The sequence below is a fragment of the Hippopotamus amphibius genome, chromosome 8 (assembly GCF_030028045.1).
Source record: "Hippopotamus amphibius kiboko isolate mHipAmp2 chromosome 8, mHipAmp2.hap2, whole genome shotgun sequence".
Lineage (NCBI taxonomy): Eukaryota > Metazoa > Chordata > Mammalia > Artiodactyla > Hippopotamidae > Hippopotamus > Hippopotamus amphibius.
In genome coordinates this window covers 75,349,806-75,370,018 of record NC_080193.1, presented here as the reverse complement: position 1 = coordinate 75,370,018, position 20,213 = coordinate 75,349,806, and the positions used below count along the sequence as shown (strand labels likewise).

The following is a 20,213-nucleotide window of genomic DNA, read 5'->3' as shown; positions in this document are numbered from 1 at the left end:
AAAATTTTCAAGTGCTTATTTGCCATTGTTTCTTCCAGTTTTATGGAGCTATAATTGGCATGCAGCACTGTGTAAGCTTATGGACAGCATAGTGATTGACATACCTACGTCATGAGATGTTTCCTGCAATAAGTTTAGTTTACACGCATCATCTGAGATGCATACGAAATTAAAGAAACAGAAAGAAATTTTTTCTTTGTTCTGAGAACTCTTACAATTTACTCTCTTAACAACTTTCATATATAACATACAGTAGTGTTAATTGTATTTATGATGTACATTTCATTCCTAGTAGTTATTTCCCTTATAATTGGAAGTTTGTACCCTTTGACTGCCTTCATTCAATTCCAACCCCAGCCCCATCCCTGTCTCTGGTAGCCACAAATCAGATTTCTATTTCTAAGAGTTTGTTTGTTTGTTTTTGAAGTATAATGGACCTACAGTACTATGTTAGTTCCTATCACACAAGAGAGTGATTCAATACTTCCATACACTTCAAAATAATCACCACGATAAATCTAGTTATGATATTTACTCTAGAAAGATATCACATAACTATTGACTATATTTCTCACACTCTTATTTCATCTTTTGCACCTGAAGTTTGTATCTTAATCCCCCTCACCCTTTTCCCTCCTTCCCCCACTCCCCTCCACTCTGTCCACCACCTGTTCTCTGTATCTTTGAGTCTGTTTCTGTTTTGTTATGGTTGTTCATTTCCTTTGCCTTTTATTTTCCACATAAAAGTGAAATCTCTTAGTTTTTGTCTTTGTCTGTCTGACTTATTTCACTTAGCATAATACCCTCTAGGCCCATCCATGTTGTCACAAATGACAAGATGCCATTTTTTTTTTTTTATGGCTGAGTAATGTTCAATAGCCAATATTCATGTCTATTGTAGGTAATGCTGCAAGGAACATGGGGATGCATGTATCTTTTCTAATTAGTGTTTTCATTTCTTTGGATAAATACCCAGGAGTGGAATTGCTGGATCATATGGTAGTTCTATTTTTAACTTTTTGAGCATCTCCTTACTGTTTTCCATGGTAGCTGTACCAATTTATATGGCCTCCAACAGTGCACTAGAGTTCCCTTTTCTCTACCTCCTTGCCAATCCTCATTATTTGTTGTCTTTTTGACAATTGCCATTCTGAAAGGTGTGAGGTAATAACTCATTGTGGTTTTGATTTGCATTTCCTTGATGATTAGTGATGTTGAGGATCTTTTCATGTGCCTATTGGCCATCTGTCTTCTCTGGATAATGTCTATTGAGTCCTCTGCCCACTTTTAATCATGCTGTTTGTTGTTGTTGTTGTTGACTTGTGTGAGTTCTTTCTGTATTTTGGATATTAACCTCTTGTCACATATGTCATTTGCAAATATCTTCTCCATTCAGTAAGTGGGCTTTCCCTTTTGTTAATCATTTCTTTTGCTGTTCAAAAGATTTTAGTTGAATATAGTCCCAGTTGTTTATTTTGCTTTTGTTTCCCTGAGAAGACATATCCCCAAAAGTTAGTAATATTGAAGTTGAAGAGCATGCTGCCTTAGTTTTCTTGTAGAAGTCTTACGGTTTCAGGTCTTATGTTGAAGTCTTTAATCTATTTTGAATTTATTTTTGGACATTATGTGAGAGAGTAATCCCGTTTGATTGTTTTCCACGTAGCTGTCCAGTTTTCCCAACATCATTTACTGAAGAGGCTGTCTTTCCCCCATTGTATATTTTTACCTCCTGTGTCATAGATTAATTGCCCATATAAATGTGGATTTTTTTCTGCTCTGTATTCTATTCCATTTATCTATGTGTCTGTTTTTGTGCCAGTAGCATCCTGTTTTTGTTTTTATTATTTCTCAAAATTTTATTTAAAAAAATAGCAGTGGGGAATATGATCGTAATTTTATATTTCCAAAGGAACCTATAAATAATCACCGATTTTCATTACATCAGTGTCCAGATTCTCCCATTTCTCTTTGACTTCTTTATCCTTCCTTTTTAGGCCTCACCAGGATCATCATTGTTCCTTCTGACAATGGATGTTCATTTGTAATGGTTTCTGGGCTATCAGATTGGCATGTACAGCTGCAAACACAACTTAAGCAGCACTCACAGCTAACATACGTTAACATTAACAGCAAGAAGAATTATTTACAGGGTGTTTCCTCTATGTATTTCATCCCACAAATTGCCTTCATCAGAAACTAAAGTAACATACTGTTTGATGACAGTAGTTTTGCAGTATAGTTTGAAACCAGGGCGTATGGTGTTTCCATTTCTGCTTTTTTTTTTGTTTTAAATTGATGCAAGTTAATTGAGAATGTTGTGTTAGTTTTTGTTGTACAGCATAGTGTTCTTTTTTAGATTCTTTTCCATTATAGATTATTACAAGGTATTTAAATATAGTTCTCTGTGCTATATAGTAGGAACTTGCTATTGATCGATTTTATGTATAGTGATGTGTATCTGTTAATCCCAAGCTCCTAATTTAACCTTCCCCTCTCTTTCCCCTTTGGTAACCATAAGTTTCTTTTCTATGTCTGTGAGTCTGTTTCTGTTTTGTGAATAAGTTCAGTTGTATTATTTTTTTTAGATTCCTCATATAGTGATATCACATGATATTTGTCTTTCTTTGTCTGACTTCCTTCATTTAGTATAATAATCTGTAGGTCCATTCATGTTGCCACTCCAGTTCTGTTCTTCTCTCTCAAGACTTTTTTTCCCCTTGGTTATTCAGCATCTTTTTTGTTTCCATACAATTTTTAGAATTATTTGTTCTTGGTTTGTGAAAAATGCCATTGGTGTTTTGATGCGCATTGTGTTGAATCTGTGGTTTGCCTTGTGTAGTACGGTCATTTTAACAATATTAATTCTTACAATCCATGAATACAGTGTGACTTTCCATCTGTTTGTGTCAACTTCAGTTTCTTTCATCAGTGTCTTACAGTTTTCTGAGTATAGATCTTTAACTTCCTTAGTTAGATTTATTGCTAGGTATTTCATTTTTTTGATGTGATTGAAAATAGAATTCTGTCAGTAATTTCTTTTTTTGATAGTTCATTGTCAGTGTATAGAAATGCAACAGATTTCTGTATAATAATTTTGCATTCTGCCACTATACCAATGATGAGTTCTAGTAGTTTTTGATGGTATCTTTAAGATTTTCTATGTATAGTGGGTGTCAAGTCATCTGTAAAGAGTGACAATTTGGATTCCTTTTATTTCTTTTTCTTGTCTGATTGTTGTGGCCAGGCCTTACAATATTATGTTTATTAAAAGTGTCAAGAGTCTTGTTCTTGATCTTAGAGGAAATGCTTTCAGCTTTTCACTACTGGGTATGATGTTAGTTGTGGGCTTGTCATATATTACCTTTGTTAGTTCGAGGTATTTTACCACTATACCCACTTTGTGGAGAGGTTTTTTGTTTTTTTTAAATAAATGGATGTTGAATTTTGTCAAAAGGTTCTCCCACATCTCTTGAGATGATCATATGACTTTTAATCTTCAGTTTGTTAATGTGGTGTAACACATCGACTGACTTGTGGATGTTGAACAATTCATGCATCCCTGGAATAAATCCCACTTGATCATGTTGTATTATCTTTTTAATCTATCATTGAGTTCAGTGTGCAAATATTTTGTTGAGAATTTTTTCATGTATGTTCATCAGTGATATTGCTCTGTAATTTGTGTGTGTGTGTGTGATATCTTTGTCTGTTTTTGGTATCAAGGTGATGCTGGCCTCATAGCATGAGTTCAGAACCATTCCTTCCTGCCCTATTTTTTTGGCATAATTTGAGAAGTATAGATGTTAACACCTCTCTAAATGTTGGTTGAATTCACCTGTGAAGCAATCTGGTCTTGCACTTTGATTTCCTGGGAGTCTTTTTGTAAATGATTCAATTTCATTGTTGGTAATTTGTTTGTTCATATTTTCTACTTCTTCCCAGTTTAGTTTTTGGAGATTGTACATTTCTAGGAATCTGTCCATGTCTTCTAGTTTGTCCATTTTAATGGCGTATAATTGTTCACAATAATCTCTTGTGATCCTTTATAATTTTTGTGGTGTTGGTGTGACTTCCCATTTCTCATCTCATTTTGTTTATTTGGGCCCTTTCTCTTTTCTTCTTGATGAGTCTGGCTGAAGGTTTATTAACTTTGTCTTTTCAAAGATTCAGTTGTTTGTTTCATTGATCTTTTAAATTTCTGCTCTGAGCTTTATGATTTTTTCTTTATGCTAACTTTGGGTCTTGGTTATTCTTTTCAGCTACTTTAGATGTAAGGTTAGGCTGTTTACATGAGATTTTTCTTTTTATCTGAGGTACACTTGTATTGCTATATAATTCCCTCTCAGAACTGCTTTTGCTTTTCCCCATAGATTTTGGATTGCTGTGTTTTCATTTTCATTTACCTCCAGATATTTTTTTATTTCCTCTTTGATTTCTTCAATGACCCATTGGTTGTTTTTGGATTGCTGTGTTTTCATTTTCATTTATCTCCAGATTTTTTTTATTTCCTTTTTGATTTCTTCAGTGACCCATTGTTTGTTTAGTAGCACATTGTTTAGCCTTCATGTGTTTGTCTTCATGTGTTTTGCAGTTTTTTTCTTGTAGTTGATTTCTGGTTTCATAGCATAGTGGTTGGAAAATGTGCTCTATTTGATTTCAGTCGTCCTAAGTGTACTGAGACTTGTTTTGTGGCCTAACATGTGATCTATCCTGGAGAATGTTCCATGTTTGCTTGAAAAGAATGTGTATTCTGCTGCTTTTCAATGGAATCATATATATATATCTATTAAGTCTAACTGGCCTAATGTGTTAAGGCCTGTGTTTTCTTATTGATTTTCTGTCTGAATGATGTGTCCATTGATATATCATTGGGGTTTTCAAGTACCCTAATGTTATTGTTTATTGTCAACTTTGCTTTTCAAGGCTGTTAATATTTGCTTTTTGTATTTAGGTGCTCCTGTGTTGGGGCCATATATGTCTATGCACATATGTATTGTTGGCCCACTGGTAGGTGGAGCCAGTTTCTGGAGTCTCTGGCTGCAGTGTCTGTGGGTCCTGGAGCAGGTGAAAACCTGCTGGAGGGTGGGGTGAGGCCCAGGGAGTCCCTAGGCTATTGCTGGTGCACTGGTAGGCAAGTCCAGATCTTGGACCCTCTGGTGGACAGGGCCAGGTCCTGGGCCCTCTGGTGGATGGGGCTAGGTCCCAGGTGAGTGGGAGCTCAGGGGATCCTAAGGCAGCTGGCCTACTAGTGAATGGGTCTGTGTCTCCACTCAACTAGCTACTTGGCCTGAGGCATCCTAATACCAGTGTTGACAGGCTGGTGGATGGGGCTGGGTCCCAGTGATTATAAGCTAGATGGAGGATTCAAAATGGCACTTGCCAGCACAGTGTCATTGTGGTAGAACAGAGCTCCTCAGAATGGATGCTGCCAGTATCTATATCCCCAGTATGATCTCCAGTTGCCTCCTCCCTCTCTGGGAGGCTCGCCAAGATCAGGAGGTAGGTCTGGCCTAGGCTCCTTTCGGATTACTGCTTCTGCCCTGGGTCCTAGAGTGTGTGAGATTTTGTGTGCACCCTTGGAGAGTGAAGTCTCTATATCCTACAGCCACTTGAATCTCCTGAAAGTAAGTCCCACTGGCCTTCAAAGCTCAATGTTCTGGAAGCTCTTCTTCCTGGTTCAGGACTTCTAGGCTGGGAAGCCTGATGTTGGCTCATATACCTCACTCCTTAGGGAGAACCTCTGCCATTGTAATTATCCCATATTTGTGGGTTGTCCACCCAGGTTTATGAGTCGTGACTATAGCATGTCTCCACCTGTCCTACACAACTTGTTGAGGTTCCTTCTTTATATATTTAGTTGTAGAAGATCTTTTCTGCTAGTCTTCAGGTCTTCTTCATCAACATTTTCTCTGAAAACTGTAATATTGGTGTGCCTGTGGGAGGAAGTGAGCTCAAGGTCTTCCCAGTCTGACACTTGGCCACTTCCCTCAATATAAATTTATTAATGAGGTAGTTTTAAAATTTCATTGTAAGTCTTCAAAAGTGGGTATGTGTTTCACACTTACTGTAGATATCAATTTGGCCTATACACATTTCAAGTGCTCAATAGCCATGTGTAGCTAGTGGCTATTATATCAGACAGCATATGACGAACATTTGTAAACATTCCAAAGATAAACTAAAAAATATGTTTCCAATTTTTCTATTAAAAAAACTCAACATGCCCAATTCTGAAAATGATGTCTTGAAATATTTCCCCATTTAATTGAATTTTGCCTAATTTACATTGGAACTTTTAGTAGTTTTTACTTTAAACATATAGCTGCTAGATTGGTACACATAGGTTTATGACTGCTATGTTTTCTTCATAAAGTTTGCCTTTCAAAAATGTTTAATTGTGGTAAAACACAGCCAGAATAAGATTTACCATCTTAACCATTTTTAAATGTACAGTTTAGTAGTGTTAATTACTCACATTGTTTTACAACCCATCTCCAGAACTCTTCATCTTGAAAAAATGGACCTGTTTATCCCTTAAACAACATCTCCCCATGTCCCCCACTCCCTAGTCCCAGCAATCACCCTTTTTCTTTCTGTCTCTAGGAATTTGACTATTCTAGGTACCTCCTATAAGTGGAATCATATGGTATATTTCTTTTTGATACTAACTTACTTCCCTTAGCATTATGATCTCTAGGTTTATTCTTGTTGTCATAGCTGTCAGACTTCCCTTCTGTTTTGAGGACGAATAATATTCCATTGTATAGGTAGATCACATTTTGCTTATCTATTCATCTGCCAATGCACACGGGTTGCTTTCAACTTCTTGCTATTGTGAATAATGCTGCTATGAATATGGGTGTACAAATATCTCTTTGAGATGCTGCTTTCAATTCTTTTGTGTATATACCTAGAAGTGGAATTGCTGGATCATCTGGTATTTCTATTTTTAATTTTTTGAAGAGCTGCTATACTGTTTTCCACAGTGGCTGTACCATTTTACATTCCCACCAACAGTACATAAGGGTTCCAATTTTTCCACATCTTCTTCAAGATGTTTTAATTTTTAAAAATTTATTTCATTATTATTGTTTTAATGATAGCCATCCTAACGGTGTGAGGTGACATCTCATTTTAGTTTTGATTTACATTTTCCTAATCATTAATGATTTTGAGCATCTTTTCATGTGCTTATTGGTCATTTGCATGTCATCTTTTGAGAAATGTCTAAGTCCTCTGCCAGTTTTGAATCAGGTCTTTTTGTTGTTGTTGAGTTTTAGGAGTTCTCTATATATTCTGGATATTAATCCCTTATCAGATATATGATTTGCCAATATTTGCTCCCATTCTGTTTTGCCTTTTTACTCTGTTGATAATATCTTTTGATGCACACATTTCAAATTTTTTCAATAGGTCCACTTAGTTAATTTTTCAATAACTATGCCTTTGGTGTAATTTTGAAGAAATCTTCGGCAAATACAATGTTGTGAAGTTTTGTGCTATGTCTTCTTCTAACAGTTTCATAGTTCTAGGTTTTACATTTAGTCCTTTGATATATTTTGAGTTAATCTTTTCTATTGCATTAGTAAGAGTCCAAATTAATTTTTTTACATTTGGACATCAAGTTTTCCTAGATTTTTTTGGAAAGATTATCCCTATTGAATATTCTTTGCACCCTTGCCAAAAATAACTTGACCACATATGTGAAGTCCATCTCTTTTAACTTGAAAACTTTGTTGAAAAGTTGTGTGGCAAATATGTGTGGGAGCTTTGGTCTGTTAGTAGCTACTCCTATCAGAAGCCAGAAATCCTTCTAGGTGAAGTTGAGAAGTTTTTTTTAAGTCCTATTACAAATCCCAGTGAGATTTTGCTTGGCCTGCCATTACATCTATAGCTTCTTTGGGGGCAAAATGAAGAGTGGTACAATGTTAAATCTTCCCAGGCAGGATGTTGTATGTCTCTTCCTTTATTTGACTCTACTCTAGATTTATATCTCTAACTGGAGCAGAGGAAACACCACCACACTTTCCAATCCCCTGTGTGCACTGTGTACCCTTACTTGGCTTATAGGATCTATGTTAGGTTCAGTGGCAAACACACGGCAGCTGATCACAGTGAGGAAAGCCATAATGTTGCCCTGGATACAGGCATCCACTGCAGTTAGAGCTGGACCAGTAACAGGGACTACTGAGTTCTTAGCAGAATGAAGGGGATCCGATTCTACTAACTTGCTGCTTCTGCCACCAGATTGGGTGTCACTAGATTCACTGGTGGTTGGAAACAATCACAGCAGCTTCTCTTGGTACCCACACTGACAGCAGCAGCAGCAGCAACAACAAGCTTGTAGGTCCACCATCCCTGCTCACTTCCCTCGCATGTTTTTATACCCAGAAAGCAGGACTTGATCAGCCTTGATCCTACACACTCAAAAAATTCTGCATGGCTGTTTGTGGAAGTGAATGGGGGGCAGAAATGATAGGATTTAACCTGGGACTAGAGGACAGAAACTCAGCCTTGGGAAAAATATGGTTACGTGGCTGGGATAGAAAGAGGATCCAGAAAAAGAAAGCATATGTGTTGCTATTGGAGATCCAGGACCCTGGACTCACAGCCTGCAAGGATGGTTAAAGCAAACGCTCCCTGCCCAGTGGCAGCTGGTGTGACACAGGTGGCGTCTTAGTGTGCACACATTTGCCCAGAGGTGAAATCTGTTATCAATGTGGACCCCTGATGAGGGTAACTCTCTCCCAAAGGGAAGCCTCAGCCTGGCCAGTTGTGTGGCCTGGGACAGGATGTCACTGTGGCAGAAGCCGTGGATGCAGAGGAGGGTGCTCAGTGAGAGAGAGAGCTGGGCAGCCCAGGGAGCCCTCCTGCATCATCCCCAGGGCAGACGGGATGCGGAGATGGCAGTATCTTGCCGAGCATACATGGGCATCAGTCTCTGCAGCAGGGCCGGCCTCATGGGCCCCACCACAGAAGGTCCCACAAATTATGGAGACCCTCTGTTCTGGAAGAATCTGTCCTTACCAGGACTTAGGACTGTAAATGACCTTGAAGAAAAATCAGAACATAGACTATAAAATGTAATAAAGGCCCAAATTAATGTACACCTCAGTCCCTAAACAGAGTAGCAGAAGACTGGCGCCTCCAGCATAGGAGGAATTCAGAGAGCCTGCTCTTAGAACAGGGGGTGGCGCTCTCTGACCCCGCTGTCATTGCTAAAGCTTGCTTTGCCCATTGACGCTTTAGATAGAGCAACTCTTATTCCACGAGGTAGATGCAGAAATTTCAACCAACCCTTCTGCTGTCTTCCTCCAGAATCCCTCCAGATGTTTCTATATCTGACACCCGCTTCAACAGAATCTCCCCCTGAACACTGCAAGAGATGTCCCAGTGTGGAACAAAACAGACATCTGGCATCCCCTCCCTGCTGAGAGAAAGCTGTCTTAGCAATGTTATATATTTTCCTGGATGTGCTCCATGTTCACCCATGATTGGTGGAAAGAGTTTAAAAACTTATGAAATAAGGTCACCTCCGGCTGAGAGGTTCTGGTTGGGGACTAGGGCGTAGGTGACTCCTCAGAGCTCAGGCACAGCCCCAGAGAACAAGATTAACAGAGAAGTAGAAGGTGAACAAAGGGAATGGGCAGGCAGAGCCTTGCTTTGGGAATTGGATGAGAAACAAGAGAGTGAACTACAGTGCTCCCCAGAGGGAGTGGCAGAGTCAATTGAGTTTTTCCAGGATAAGGGGGAGTGGTCTTTCATGAAAGCAGAGGTGATGAAACACAGGGATAGACTTATTCTGTAATGATTAATGTAAGGAGGGCACACTGCCTTGCAATTACATGCCATTTTGCTTAAGTGGCTTGATGATAAGATAAAGAAAACTAATGTAAGAGGCACAGCCTGACCGGAAAGACAGCTGCCTTTGGCTTCTGCCGCGATGCCTCCAGGACTGCAGCGTCCCTGGCAGGTGCTCTCGGGACTCTTGCTCTGCCTGTGCATCGGGCGATGGGCAGAGGCTGGGAAGGTGCTGGTGGTCCCCATGGACGGCAGCCACTGGCTCAGCATGCGGGAGGCTGTACGGGAGCTCCACACCAGAGGCCACCAAGCAGTGGTCCTTTCTCCGGAGTTGAATGTGCACATCAAGGCAGCGGACTTTTTCACCATGAAAACCTACGCTATTCCATTCACCCAGGACAAATATGATCGCCTCATGACGGGCCGTATTCATCTGATTTTTGAAAGAGTACATTTTCTAACGCTGTTTTGGGAAACTATGGCATCTTTGAAAGATGCATCTTTGGTGTTTGAAAAGTCTTGTGAGGGGCTGTTGTATGACAAGGACCTGATCAGTCACCTGAATGCCAGCTCCTTTGATGTGGTTTTAACGGACCCTGTTTACCCCTGCGGGGCAGTGCTGGCTAAGTACCTGTCGATTCCGGCTGTGTTTTTTTTGCGTTCCGTTCCGTGTGACTTAGATGCTGAGGGCACAGCGTGTCCAAACCCTTTCTCCTATGTTCCTAGGTTATTAACAACGAATTCAGACCACATGACATTCTTCCAAAGGGTCAGGAACATGCTCTACCCTCTGAGCCTGATGTACATTTGCCGAGTTTCTTTCACTCCTTATGCACGTATGGCCTCTGAGCTTCTCCAGAGAGAGGTGTCGCTGGTGGATATTTTTGGCTCTGCATCCATGTGGCTGTTCAGAGGAGACTTCGTGATGGACTACCCCCGGCCAATCATGCCCAACATGGTGTTCATTGGGGGTATCAACTGTGCCCACAGGAGACCATTGTCTCAGGTCTGTGTGGTGCGTTTATTCAATCTATGTTCCAAGTGGAACACTTTAAAAAATAACTTACTTCTGGGTGCTCACTTCTCTTCTGATCTTTCTAAAGATTTCCACCTCTCATTCTCCTATCAGTCTTTCGTGAAATAAATTGTTAGAATGTCTCCAGTAGTGCAGTAAATGTTTATGATAGTCCTTGAGAGGAATGAGAGGCAGGGGTGAGGGTCTGTCATAGGACTGACAAGCAATGGTGTGATTCAACCATGATTGCCCTTTTGTGAAGTCACCCTCATAATGTTTGTGCAATTCTCTGAGTAGGAGCAGAGAACTTGAGCTGTGAATCCATCCATCAAGGGGTTTTGCTTCAGGGGGTTCAATAGAAGGATGAAAGAACTGGCAAATTGCATTTGTTGACCTGATATTTCTTAGTGGTTTTGTCTTGGAAGGGACTGAGGTGTGGTCACAGAAGACCTAAGCACCAAAAGGAAGCAGCGGTTTCAGAGAGGTCGAATAAATTAAGAGAAGCGAGACAATGCCAGTGAGAGAAGTTAGGGTCTCTGTGATCAGAGAAAGAAATAGTTGAGTCCAACTTTTCAGAGATGGAGCTGTGCTGCCGAAAAGTCTTCTGACTGTGAGTTGGTGTCTGGAATGAAACGTAGGGATGAACTGGATTTGGATGGCTTGTTAGGTCTACTACTCGGGACACTGAAGTCATCAAAGGATAGTGGTAGTGGCTAGAGAGGAGGTAAAACGGAACCTACAAACGCCTTGAAGGTGGGGACACTGATGCTGAGAAATCAGTTTTAAAGAGGAAAGGTTTGTTAGAAGGGGCTGACCACATCACCACACCTACCCCAGCCCAAGCCACCACACTCTAAGTTTCCATGTGCTTATTTCATAGTTTCAGAGTCTTCTTATGTTAATCCTGAATATCTGGGTTTAATTGAAACAGGACTCTTGGGGGCTAGATTTGTTTCTTTATCCATGGAGTTAGCTATCTTTTTTGCCTTTTTATGTCATATTCACTGAATTTATATTAACTTCCATGACTTTAGGTCTCTCATAGTTTTTGTATTCTTACTTTTGTATCTCTTTTTATTAATGTAATATATGTTATTGCAAAGGACTCTAACTTCATTTTTCTTTTTTGCTCACACCATAAAGGACCTATTATGCTTGTTTTTTTCTTCCTATATGCAATGCATTTGGCCAGCTATATAAAATATGTATGTATCTATTAGATTTGTAAAAAGTGAAAGTAGGGAGGCATTTAAAAAAATAATTGCCACTCTTTTCTTCTTATGTGTGAATATATTCACAAGAGTGGACTGCCTTTGGTTCAAATCCTCACTACCATTTTGTAAGTGAATGACCTTGGGGTAGGGGAGGGGTGACCTAACCATTCTGATCTTAATATTGTCACAGTGAGCAAACAAATGTTATCTTTATCATTATTAAAAACGTGCAAAGCAGGACAAGATATGTCAGATGGAGGAATTTAAATATGTTTCCTCCAATTTATTTGCTACATGGAAGGTCATTTACAGTGAAATTTTCATGTTTTATACATTGTAAATACAACATTATAATTTTTGTTCCACTAAATTGTTTTTTCTTTGAGATTTTGTCATTCTCATGTATTTGACTTGGTTTACTCTTAGATGTGACTCCTTTAAATGTTTATGGAACTTCTCAAAATATGAAAGATTGAAGTCTAAATTTTTAATATTGTTGTTCCTTTTCCTTCTTGAGGTTTATGATGGGTTGAATTATATTATTGGTCTTCTCAAAGAAATGTTTGCATATGCTTATTCTTTTTACTATTTTTGTTTTCTCATTAATTGCAGCTTGTTTTTATTAATGATAACATCCTTGTTTCCTTTGATTTACTTTATAGTTGTTTTTTTATAATTTCCTTAGGTAAGCATTAAGTTCCTTTATGTTATCTTAATAATGAAGAATTGAAGGTCATAAATAAAACATTTTCTCAATTCCTTATATTTTGGTACAGATTGCTCTCATTTTCTATTTTTTTTAACTTAAATTTATATTATTGATTTCCTCTTTGAGTCAGTGGCTATTTTTTTTAAAAGAAGGTTGTTTCTTAATTCCCATGTAGTTAAGATTTATTGTAGCCCTCTTTCTCTTATATTTTCTAATTATTTTGAATTATAATCAGAGGATGTTACTTGTCGAGTCACTACTGTAAAAAATTTCTTAATAGGTTTCCTTTATGGTCTAGGACAGAATTTTCCAATAGAAATATAATGCAAGCCACATATGTAATTGAAATCATTTTAGTAGACATATTATAAAAAGCAAAATGAGGGTTAATTTTAATAATATATTTTATTGAATCAAGTATATCAAGAACATTATCCTTTAAACATATACTCAACACAGAAAAATTTTCAGGTGCTTCTTTGCCATTGTTTCTTCCAGTTTTATTGAGATATAATTGACATGCAGCACTGTGTAAGCTTAGGGACAGCATAGTAATTGAGGTACCTAGATCATGAGATGTTTACCGTAAGTTTAGTGAACACCCATCATCTCAGAAAGATACAAAATTAGAGGCACAGAAAAATATTTTTCCTTGGTTTGAGAACTCTTACAATTTACTCTCTTAAAGAATTTCATAACTATACTTCTCATGTTGTACATTACGTCCCTAATACTTATTTCTCTCATAATTGGAAGTTTGTACCCTTTGACTGCCTTCATTCAGTTCCCACCCTGTCCCCATCCCCTGACCCTGGTAGCCACAAATCAAATTTCTATTTCCATGAGTTTCTCTGTTTTTGAAGAATAATTGACCTACAGCACTATGTTAGTTCCTGTCACACAACATAGTGATCCAATACTTCCATACACTTCAAAATAATCACCATGATAAATCCAGTTATGATATTCACTCTAGAAAGATATCACATAACTATTGACTGTATTTCTCACACTCTTATTTCATACCTGTGACATTTATTTTGCACCTGAAGTTTGTATCTTAATCCCCCTCACTCTTTTCTTTTCTTCCCCCACTCCCCTCCACTCTGTCAACTGCCTGTTCTCTGTACCTATGAGTATGTTTCTGTTTTGTTATAGTTGTTCATTTGCTTTGCCTTTTATTTTCCACATGTAAGTGAAATCATGCAAGATTTATCTTTGCCTATCTGACTTATTTTACTTAGCCTAATACCCTCTAGGTCCATCCATGCTGTTGCAAATGACAAGATATCATTCCTTTTGTGGCTGAGTAATATTCAATAGCCAATATTCATGTCTATTGTAAATAATGCTGCAATGAACATAGGGATGCATGTACCTTTTCTAATCAGTGTTTTCATTTCTTTGTATAAATACCCAGGAGTGGAATTGCTGGATCATATGGTAGTTCTATTTTTAACTTTTTGAGCATCTCCTTACTGTTTTCCATGGTGGCTGCACCAATTTACATTGCTTCCAACAGTGCACTAGAGTTCCCTTTTCTCTACATCCTTGCCATTTGTTGCCTTTTTTAAAAATAATGGATTAATTAATTTATTTTCATTGGCTGTGTTGGGTCTTTGTTGTTTTGTGCGGACTATCTCTAGTTGTGGCAAGTGGAGGCTACTCTTCATTGTGGTGGGCAGGATTCTCATTGCGGTGGCTTCTCTTGATGTGGAGCACAGGCTCTAGGTGCACAGGCTTCAGTAGTTGTGGCACTTGGACTCAGTAGTTGTGGTTCATGGGCTCTAGATTGCAGGCTCAGTAGCTGTGGTGCATGGGCTTAGTTGCTCCGTGGCATGTGGGATCTTCTTGGACCAGGAATCGAACCCATGTCCCTTGCATTGGCAGGTGGATTCTTAATCACAGCGCCACCAGGGAAGTCTCTGTCTTTTTGATAATAGCCATTCTGACAGGTGTGAGGTAATAGCTCTTTGTGGTTTTGATTTGCATTTCCTTAATGGTTAGTGATGTTGAGGATCTTTTCACGTGCCTATTGGCCATCTCTCTTCTCTGGATAATGTCTGTCGAGTCCTCTGCCCATTTTTAATCATGCTGTTTGTTGTTGTTGTTGTTGACTTGTGTGAGTTCTTTGTGTATTTTGGATATTAACTCCTTACCAGATATATCATTTGCAAATATCTTCTCCATTCAGTAAGTGGGCTTTTCCTTTTGTTAATCATTTCCTTTGCTGTTCAAAAGATTTTAGTTGTATATAGTCCCATTTGTTTATTTTGCTTTTGTTTCCCTTGCCTGAGGAGACATATCCCCCCCCCCCAAATTACTAATATCAAAGTTAAAGAGCATACTGCTTATGTTTGCTTCTAGAATTTTTATGGTTTCTGGTCTTGCGTTTACGTCTTTAATCTGTTTTGAATTTATTTTTGTGCATAGCATGAGAGAGCAATCCAGTTTGATCTTTTGTATGTAGCTGTCCAGTTTTCCCAACACCATTTACTAAAAAGGCTGTCTTTCTCATTGTATATTTCTTACCTCTTGTGTCATAAATTCCCCTTATACATGTGGATTTATTTCTGCTCTATATTCTATTCCATTGATCTATGTCTGTTTTTGTGCCAGTACCATTCGGTTTTTTTTTATTCTCAATATTTTTATTTAAAATAATAGCAGTGGGTAATATGACTGTAGTTTCCTATTTCCAAATGAACATTTCCAATAACCCCCAATTTTTATTGCTTATATGTCCACATTCTCACAGTTCTCTTTGGCTTCTTTATCCTTCTTTATTAAACCTCACTAGGATCATCATTTTTCTTTCTGAGAAGGGATGTTCGTTTGTGATGGTTTCTGGGCTGTCAGATACAGCATGTATAGCTGCAAGCACAGCTGGAGCAGTACTCACAGCTAACATATATTAACATTAACAGCAAGAAGAAGTTTTTTACATGGTGTTTCCTCTGTGTATCATCCCACAAATTGCCTTCAATCATAAACTGAAGTACCATACTGTTTTGATCACAGTAGTTTTGTAGTAAAGTTTGAATCCAGGGAGCATGATGCCTCCAGTTCTGCTCTTTTTAAAAGTTGAAGCACAGTTAATTTTTGTGTTAGTTTCTGTTGTACAGCAAAGTGATTCAGATATGTATTCTTTTCAGATTCTTTTCCTTTATAGATTATTACAAGGTATTGAATATAGTTTCCTGTGCTATACAGTAGGGACTTGCTATGTATCTATTTTATGTATAGTGATGTGTATCTGTTAATTCCAAGCTCCTAATTTAACTCTTCTCTTTCTTTCCCTTTTGGTAACCATAAGTTCCTTTTCTATGTCTGTGAGTCTGTTTCTGTTTTCTAAATAATTTCATTTGTATCTTTTTTTAGATTCCACATATAAGTGACATCATATAGTACTTGTTTTCCTCTGTCTGACTTACTTCACTTAGTATGATAATCTCTAGGTCCATCCATGTTGCTGCTCCAGTTGTGTTCTTCTTTCTCAAGATTTTTGTTTGTTTTATTTGGGGTCTTTTCTGTTTCCATACAATTTTTAGAATTATTTATTCTTGTTCTGTGAAAAATGCCATTGGTGTTTTGATAGATGTTGCATTGAATCTCTAGTTTGCCTTGTGTTGTACGGTCATTTGTTAATTTTTTAGGATCTTCCCTGATGGTCCAGTGGTTAAGACTCCATGCTTCCATTGCAAAGAGCATGGGTTTGATCCCAGGTTGGGGAACTAAGTTCCTGCATGCTGTGTGGCACCCTACTCCCCCCCAAAACAAAAACTATTAGCAACTTATTAACTTTTCACTAACAATGCCTTTGTTATAATTTTCAAGAAATCTTCACCAAATTCAGTGTTATGAAGTTTTGTCCTATGTCTTCTTCTAAGAATTTTATAGTTTTATGCCTTACATTTAAGTCTTTGATACATTTTGAGTTAATCTTTTATATGGCATTAGTAAGAGTCCAAATTCATTTTCTCCATTCATATATTTAGTTTTCCCAGCACCATTTGTTGAAAGACTGTCCCTATTGAATATTTTTTGCACCCTTGACAAAAGGAACTTGACCATATATGTGAAGTCTATCTCTGTTAACTTGAAAACTTTATTTAAAAGTTTACTTAAAAATTTAAAAATAAGATTAAAAAATTCCCACCCAATCTCATTTCTTTTAAGAATTCTGTTCATTCACACAATTTATTTTATTCCTTCCATTTAGTATAAGCTTATTCTTTTTAAGTGTTTCTTTTTTCCTTTTTTTGTAAACAATTTTTGTTGTTGTTGTTAATTTGGGAATTCTCTGGCTCTTTTGCATTTCCGTGTGAATGCAGTACAGCATCTTCAAATCTCTGACTTTCTTTCCTCCCTTGCACTTACAAGGGCTCCTGTGGTTACACTGAAACTACCCAGATAACCCAAGGTAATCCCCTTATGACAAGACCCTTAACCATATCTACAAAGTCCCTTTGCCATGTAAGACAACATATTCACATCTTCCAGAGATTAGAATTGAAAACCTGAAAGTTCTCTGTGTCATTGAAATTTTGTTCCGGTTTCTTCTTTCGGAACATCTGTCATCCACAGATTTCTGCTTTCCAGGCTCTGTCCCTATCATCTTACTCTTCAGTTCTATCTACTGTATTTTTCTGATGCATTCTGGGAGATGATCTCTGGAAGAGCATATTTCTATCACTGATTTTACTTTCTGCATTATCAATTATGACTTTTCTTTCTTTCAATATGCATTTTAAAAAATTCACTCTTTTGCTTCCTCCCATATGAATATGCTCATTTTCAACAAATAATTTTGTTTTCACAAAGTTCCAAGGTAAAGAATTCCTCTTTATTTTGCCAAATATAGATACCTTAGATACCTCAAATGAAGCACTCTCCCTGATTTTACATAAGTATTCTCATCCACTAAGTGGAAAAAAAAAGACAAATAAGTTGCTCCCCTTAGAGAGCTCCACCTTAACAAAACTTATTTCTGATTAGGTATTCTACAAGTTGCATATCCATAGGAGGAAAGAGTTCTGTAAGTTACTGATAAGTCTAAAATTCAGCTGCATGGGCTAAAGATGGAGAATAGACTATTTCATCAATGAGGTAGTTGACTCTCTCCCAGAGCGCAGTTACATTAGATTGCTGAGTATACTGATTGGTGGTAGTTGAAATTATACAGAAAGGGTTTAAAGGAGAGTAGAAGAGGAAATGAGTCTGTGTTTCCTGAGAAAGTAGGATGAGAAAGTGAAATTAGAAATTCCTAGAGAAGCAAGCATTTGGGTGAAGGATTGCTCAAGATGAAGAGGGACTTCCTCCCTGTTTAGAGATAGAATAGTGCAATCACAGGGGAAAGAAGACTGATCCTTACTGGTTATTTGAAGAGAGTATTCTCTCTTTCATTTGCTTCTGTGGTGTGAGATAAGCTAGACTAAAACTAGTTAAGTGTGGAGCTCCAGCAGGTGTCTATCTGGATTTTGCTGAGATGACTACAGGTCCCCAGGTCTCTTGGGGCTCACAGGAACACACTTTTCCCTGCCTGGTGTCTTCTGTTGGATGGTGCTGGTGATTCCATGGAGGGAATCCAATACAGGGGACGTGGGATGGTCATTTTTGCATCACAGGAAATGCTTTTTTTTCCACTCTGAAAGCCCATTCAAACCTTTCCATAAAAGAGGAATACTGATATATAGGCCTACAACACTGTGACTTTTTGAGTCAAGACATTTATAAAAGATTTTCAGTTTTGAAAATTCTTTTTTTTTTTTTTGCCATGCCTCAAGGCTTGCTTGATCTTAGTTCCCCAACCAGGGACTGAACCAGGGCCATGGCAGAGAAAGTGCCTGACCACTGGACCACCAGGGAATTCCCTGAAAATTCTTTAAGTTAAATGCTTTTTATTTCTGTAAAAGAGAAACTTTCCACTTAGCAGTACGAATCCAGGATATATCAAAACTGAATGCTCTCTTTGTACTCTTCACCCAGAGTGGTTAAAGATCCAAGCCCTCTGAGTCATCCTGGCATGCCAGACTCATTGGAGTCAGTTGAAAAATTACCTGGCCACCGAACAATGGAACTTATTTTAACCAATTGTACAGATACAAATGCACTTATTTTGCTTTATCCAGAGTGGTAATTTTCAACCCTTAATTAGCAAAAGCACCATGAAACTGTGCACCTTCCCATCACTTCGAAACTCCTAACATCGCTTCTCTCCCTGCTCCCCATCCCTTCCAGCCCCCTCAACAAACATGAATGTCTTCAATGGTATGTGTTCCCTTGCCTGGCAAGCAAATGAACTCATTTTTGAAAAGCCCAAGTAGTCTGTTTTATTCTGATCCTGCTTGTACAGAGTATATAAGCAGCACTGCCCAGGTACTTCAGTGACTGTTTATTTGATATGGTTTTAACAGGCTCTGCGTGTCCCTGTAGGAGAGTAATGGCTGAATCCTGTGTCCCTGGTGTGTACTGTTTGCACGTCATTCCATGGAGATTGGACTTTAAGGGACCAAAGAGTATCTGAACTCAATCTCATATATTCTAAGTTGTTAACAAATGTGCTCAGGCCACATGACTTTTCAGCAAAGAACTAAGAACATGCTGCATTTTTAGTCTGTCCTGTTCAGTTGCCTTTTTGCTCTCAAACCTTTCCTTAGGAGATGACCAAGGAGGATGGAACACCTTGTAATGGGACTATCCTAAGGCAACCATGCCCCCCCCACAGGGGCATAAATTGTGCCAACAGAAAGCTACCCTCTCAGACATGTGTGTATTGCATCACTCAATCAATATTTCAAACTCTCCACTGTTTCAACCTTTCCAGTATTTCTGGCTTTTGTCAATCTAATTTGAAATGAGATACATCCTGCACACAGCAATGGGATAGTTTTGTGTAGCCTTATCAAAATGCTTTTTTACATTTCCAGCATTCCTAGTTGTAGAACCAATTTGGGTACAGCTAGCAACGAGATTTAAATTAAGTTTCTGAGTCATCGCCACCACTGTTCTTTTTGTGTTTTTAAATTACTGTTTAAGTCAAATGATCTGAATAGTGTCCTAAGGATGCTATTAACCAATGGTAACCATGAGGAATTCGCTTAAGTATTTTGCCCAAGCCTGTGGAGGGAACATGGTCCCTGCTAACACTGACTTCAATCCAATCAAACCAATTTCAGACTTCCGACCTCCAGATCTTTAAGAGAATAAATACACATAGTTTCAAGCCACCAAGTTTGTGGTAATTTGTTACAGCAGCTATAGAAAACTAATACATCATCTATGCCAGATTTACCTGTTTTTAAAAAGCCTAGGCTTACCATTATATTTAAACAGTCAAATCTTACTATGTCACCAGCATTATGTGGAACTAAAAGCCATCTTTAAGCCAGGAGTATTATTAATATATTCATATCTCTTACTACTGTGTGCTAAACAACTGAAGTAAACTGATTTATCTTGGCAATCTTAACTT

The 20,213-nt window shown here is 38.1% G+C and overlaps 1 protein-coding gene across 3 annotated transcripts in view; it reads left to right on the top strand.

The window, feature by feature from the left end:
* Nucleotides 1–20,213, top strand: part of LOC130858127 (UDP-glucuronosyltransferase 1-6-like) — a 97,768-nt gene that overhangs the window by 51,029 nt on the left and 26,526 nt on the right. The window contains exon 1 of one of the 3 annotated variants that reach the window (XM_057744016.1): nucleotides 9,496–10,807. The exons of the other annotated variants lie outside the window; for them this stretch is intronic. Coding sequence (XP_057599999.1) covers nucleotides 9,944–10,807 — 864 coding nt within the window. The 5' untranslated portion in view covers nucleotides 9,496–9,943. Of the gene's footprint in view, nucleotides 1–9,495; nucleotides 10,808–20,213 lie in introns of those variants that run through there. 3 annotated transcript variants of the gene reach the window in all.